The sequence below is a fragment of the Panicum virgatum genome, chromosome 3K (genome assembly GCF_016808335.1).
Source record: "Panicum virgatum strain AP13 chromosome 3K, P.virgatum_v5, whole genome shotgun sequence".
Classification (NCBI taxonomy): domain Eukaryota; kingdom Viridiplantae; phylum Streptophyta; class Magnoliopsida; order Poales; family Poaceae; genus Panicum; species Panicum virgatum.
Genome location: NC_053138.1, coordinates 9,464,572 through 9,468,542, shown reverse-complemented (window position 1 = coordinate 9,468,542; position 3,971 = coordinate 9,464,572). Strand labels below are relative to the sequence as shown.

Below are 3,971 nucleotides of genomic sequence, written 5' to 3'. Positions count from 1 at the left end.
TTTTGACAATGCGGTGGTGCAATGTTGCCAGGAATTGGTATAAAAGCCTTTGAAAAGGGCGGTGTGCATTGTTTTTTTTTTGACAATGCGGTGGTGCAATGTTGCCAGGAATTGAATCCGCATCCGCGTCCGACCCCCCGACAGCAGGCACTGTGCCCGCGTTATCCTCTCGCGCAGGTCATTCAGACACTCACTGTACAGGCCAGTGTGTGTGGTGATCTGTTTTGGGCAGGGAGTGAATGATGATATACCGGAGGCGGCGCCACAGGCAGGTCGCTCACCTTGTCTCTTGCGCTTTACAGCCAGGAGAGAACAGATGCACGAGAGGAGAGGAGAGGAGAGGAGCTGATGAGGTGAGCACGAAGCACCCAGCCAGAGTTGGATTCAGATGATCTTTTTTTTTTTAAAAAAAAGAGTTGGATTCGGATGGAAGGGTGTACCCCGTGTATGTATGGGGACACGAATGAATACGCGGATGATGTATGTCTATACATGCGCCCATACCCACACTTGATACTAGCTACTCTCTCTCTCTCTCTCTCTCTCTCTCTCTCTCTGCTGAAATCTAGCCATTCCTTGTTGGCACAGCACAGATGCAACAATTTTACAAGGATTTAGCAGCAAGTCAAGCAGCCTTTCAATCTGTTCCGCACTGATCCCAGAGCCGCAGGAACATTCAGATTTCCGTTCGGAACCTGGGTGTAGTGCACCACGTAATGCGTATGGTATGGAGTAATGGAGACACGATTGAATACATGCATGCGCCCATACGCACACTTGAATACTACTACTTGATGGCTCTCTCCCTGTCTCTCTCCGGCGAAACCTATCCATCGTCCCTGCCTCGATTAGGTACCTAGCTGCGCGAGTAGTTGCCACGGGTGTAACCGTTTCAGAAGGATCTACCAGCAAGCCGAACATTCAGAGTTCTTGGCAGCTAAATTCAGGAGTTGATCTGGTGCCCACATTTTGCTCACTGAAACGCTCCACGATTACCTCTTCTGGATTCTCTTACAATCTACAAGCAGATTACAGCCGAGACGCGGCGTTCTAGCACTAGCAGGCTAGGTAAAAAGGTTTCTTCAGAGGGAACCCGGGCCTGCTGCGTGCACGCGCTTCTTCAGGCAGGGATCGTCGGAGCCGCAGCCAGGTTCTGACTTCAGAGCAACACAGCGACAGCACGCGGAGCGCCTCATCGCCTTCACGTCTGCTTCGGATGCTGCAGCTTCTGAATCTGATCGCCCTGTCATCAACAGGCAGCTTCTGATCAGCTGCTGATCGAAGTGGGATGCGCGGACGCCGGAGCGCCTCACAGGACGCTGGTTCAATTCTCGCAGTCGCAGCTATACCTGTGTGACGACGGGAACTGGCGGTGGCAAGGGCTCTGCTTCTTCCCGTGCAGGAGGAGCGGCTGCTGCTTCTATGTGCTCGGCCGGCGTGGTGCCACTGCCGGCCATGTGGGCCCACGCCGCCGCGGCCGGAGACGGCATCGCCTGCCCGGGCACGCCGAACATCGGTCCCGGCGGCATTGGCATCGGCGGGCAGGGGAAGTGCGCGCCGGCGGCGCGGGCCATGTCGAAGGCGGCGGCGGCCGCGGCGCCCATGCCGAACCCCAGCCCCATGCCGAGGTGCGGGAAGTGCGCCATGGGGTGGGGCACGGGCACCTGCATCGCCGGCAGCAGCATCGGCGGCACGCACAGCCCCGTCCCCATGGACATCATCTGCACCTGCAGCTGCAGGGTCTTGAGGTACTCGATGGCCTCCTCCAGCATCGACGCTTTGTCGATCTGCAAGAGTGGCCACGTACGTGTCAATGGATGAAGCAGAGCTGGATGTATATCTATCCCATCGCAGCAAGATCAGGTGGTGCGTGCCTTGTTGCAGTTGGGGATGAGTTCCTGCAGGGCGCGCATCTTCTCGTTGATCCGGTCCCGTCTCCTCTGCAATGCAAGGTCATGACCATGAGAACACTGATCGGCAATGGCATGCATGTGCGCATTGGCAGAGTCGTGCATCGAGCGGTGCTAGCGTGTACCCTCTCGGATAGGTTGTGCACCTCGGCGGTGCGGCTGCGCTTGTTGCTCCGCGCCGCCGACCTTCTCATCGCGCCGCCCTCGTCGTCGAGGTCCTGCGGCCAGGGAGAGAGACGCTGGGGGTCAGGAATTCAGGAAAGCTCGCCGATGTGGATGGAGTCCAATGGGTGGCCGGGCATGGTACCTCGTCCGGGCTGACCGAACAGTCCGCGACCTGGTGGCTGCTGCTTCTCTTGGGCTGCTGGCTCCGGTCACCGTTGCCGGAGCAGACCGACGAGGTGGTCACCACCGCCGTCGCCGCGGCCGCATCGGGAGCTCTTGCCTCCGGTTGCAACCTGCACTGAGTCACCGTGGCGGCTTCTCCGTGGAGGCGGTGCTCTGTGGGCAGCGGCGCCTGGGGAGCGGGAGCGGGAGCGGCCCCTGGCGCCGCGGCGCGCGGCCCCTTGGGCGGCTGCAGCCACGCCATCCTCTGCTCGGAGAAGAGCGGGGTGGCCCGCAGCCGGTTCGTCGCAGCCTGCACGACCGTGGACTCGACGGGGTTGCTCGCCGCCGCGGCGGCGGACGCCTGCGGCCGCTGCAGGGGCCGCGAGAAGAAGGTGAAGTTCATGACGCCCTCGCCTGCACCGCTGGCGGCGCCCGGCAGCGTGGCCTGCTTGGCCGCGGCCTCCCGCGGCGCAGCGCGCGAGGCCGGGACGGCCGCGGGCGGCGCGGGCTGGAGCCCCGAGTACTCGGACAGCAGGCCGGCGCAGTACTCCGGCGGCAGCGGCGCCGTGTCGGCGTCGCTGACGTCGACGGCGACGGGGCAATGCAGCCACGGCACGGCGTCCTCGTCGGGGAGGCCGCCGGCGCCGTGAAGCCCGAGCGGGACGGGGGCCATGCCGCCAGCGGCGGCGTGGCGCTTGAGCTCGTGGGCCCTGCTGCTGCCAGCGGCGCTGCAGGTGAAGGGCTGGAACGGCGGCGGCGCCCTCCTCAGCGCCGGCCCGTTGTCCCACAGCAGCTCGGCCAGCTCGTCGCCCGGCCCGGTCCTGCAGACGAGAATAATCAGACAGGCAGGCGTCATGAGCAGCCATGCACGGGGTGGGGTGGCTCGAATCGAGAAAAAAACTCGCGCGGCAGGAACTGACATCCGAGGCGCCCGCCGTGCGCACACCGAGGGCGGCGACAGGTGGAGCAGGACGACGGAGCACGCGCTGATGCTACTGGGGCGCGCCTCCCCGCGGGCGAGCGGAGCAAGAGGATAGGGAGCCGAGAGGCTTGCTCGGAGCAGTAGCTAGCACGAACAGCAGTCGCGTGGAGGAAGAAGGACGAGGACGAGGACGAGGGAGGCGGGCGAGCAGTTAAGGAAGAGCGACGCGCCACCTACCACAGCAGCAGCAGGAGCCGAGGAGGCGTCGCCGTTCAGTGATGGAATGGAGGGATGGAGGAGAGGTGGGGGGCGAGGGCGACCCATCCGGGGGCCCGGGGTTTCCGATATACACACGGTTTCACACCAAGCTACACGGATCTGCTGACACTTGCAAGTAAACTGCGCCAAGTGGGAGCGAGCGTCTGTGGATAGCTTTGGACTTGGGATCCAAAACCTTTTTGAATTGGGATATTCCATTAGTTTGCACCGTGAGTACGAATTTACTCTTTCGTTTCAAAAAACAAAAGGTACGAAATTTACGCTATACATGGCTTGAGGCTTGTCCTAGTATGCAATTGGTGAAGTAGTAGTGCAGGGGCTTTAGGTACATGAATTGCATAACTAAAAGCATATACATTTGAGCAAGGTATTACAATAAGCAAAAGACATGGTATTTCCGATGATACCAATGTGTTATGCATCAATCCATTTGCATTAATAAAAAGATCATGTAACATCAGCTCAATCTTCTATGAACGCTTTTCATGAGACTATACTAAAGTCAAAGGTGCGTGAACGTGCTCCATGATCAA

At 60.2% G+C, this 3,971-nt stretch overlaps 1 protein-coding gene across 2 annotated transcripts; it reads right to left on the bottom strand.

Annotated features, from left to right (window-relative positions):
* Positions 1-950: 950 nt before the first annotated feature.
* Positions 951-3,495, bottom strand: LOC120697388 (transcription factor APG-like). 2 transcript variants are annotated; one of them, XM_039980598.1, is made up of 6 exons: positions 3,158-3,495; positions 2,218-3,058; positions 2,057-2,128; positions 1,875-1,940; positions 1,350-1,787; positions 951-1,243 (listed from the first exon to the last, which is right to left on the bottom strand). In XM_039980598.1, coding segments are annotated over exons 1-6 (1,461 nt in total). In that variant the 5' UTR covers positions 3,160-3,495; the 3' UTR covers positions 951-1,201. The 2 variants fall into 2 exon arrangements, with proteins under 2 accessions (XP_039836532.1, XP_039836531.1); XM_039980597.1 differs by having other exon boundaries at positions 2,036-2,128; positions 3,158-3,491.
* Positions 3,496-3,971: the final 476 nt, after the last annotated feature.

Coding starts and splice junctions, on each gene's coding strand:
- LOC120697388 (XM_039980597.1), bottom strand. Junction 2,129..2,217: donor GTTCGGTCAGCCCGGACGAG/GTACCATGCCCG, acceptor CCCTGGCCGCAG/GACCTCGACGACGAGGGCGG. Junction 1,788..1,874: donor TCATCCCCAACTGCAACAAG/GCACGCACCACC, acceptor CCACTCTTGCAG/ATCGACAAAGCGTCGATGCT.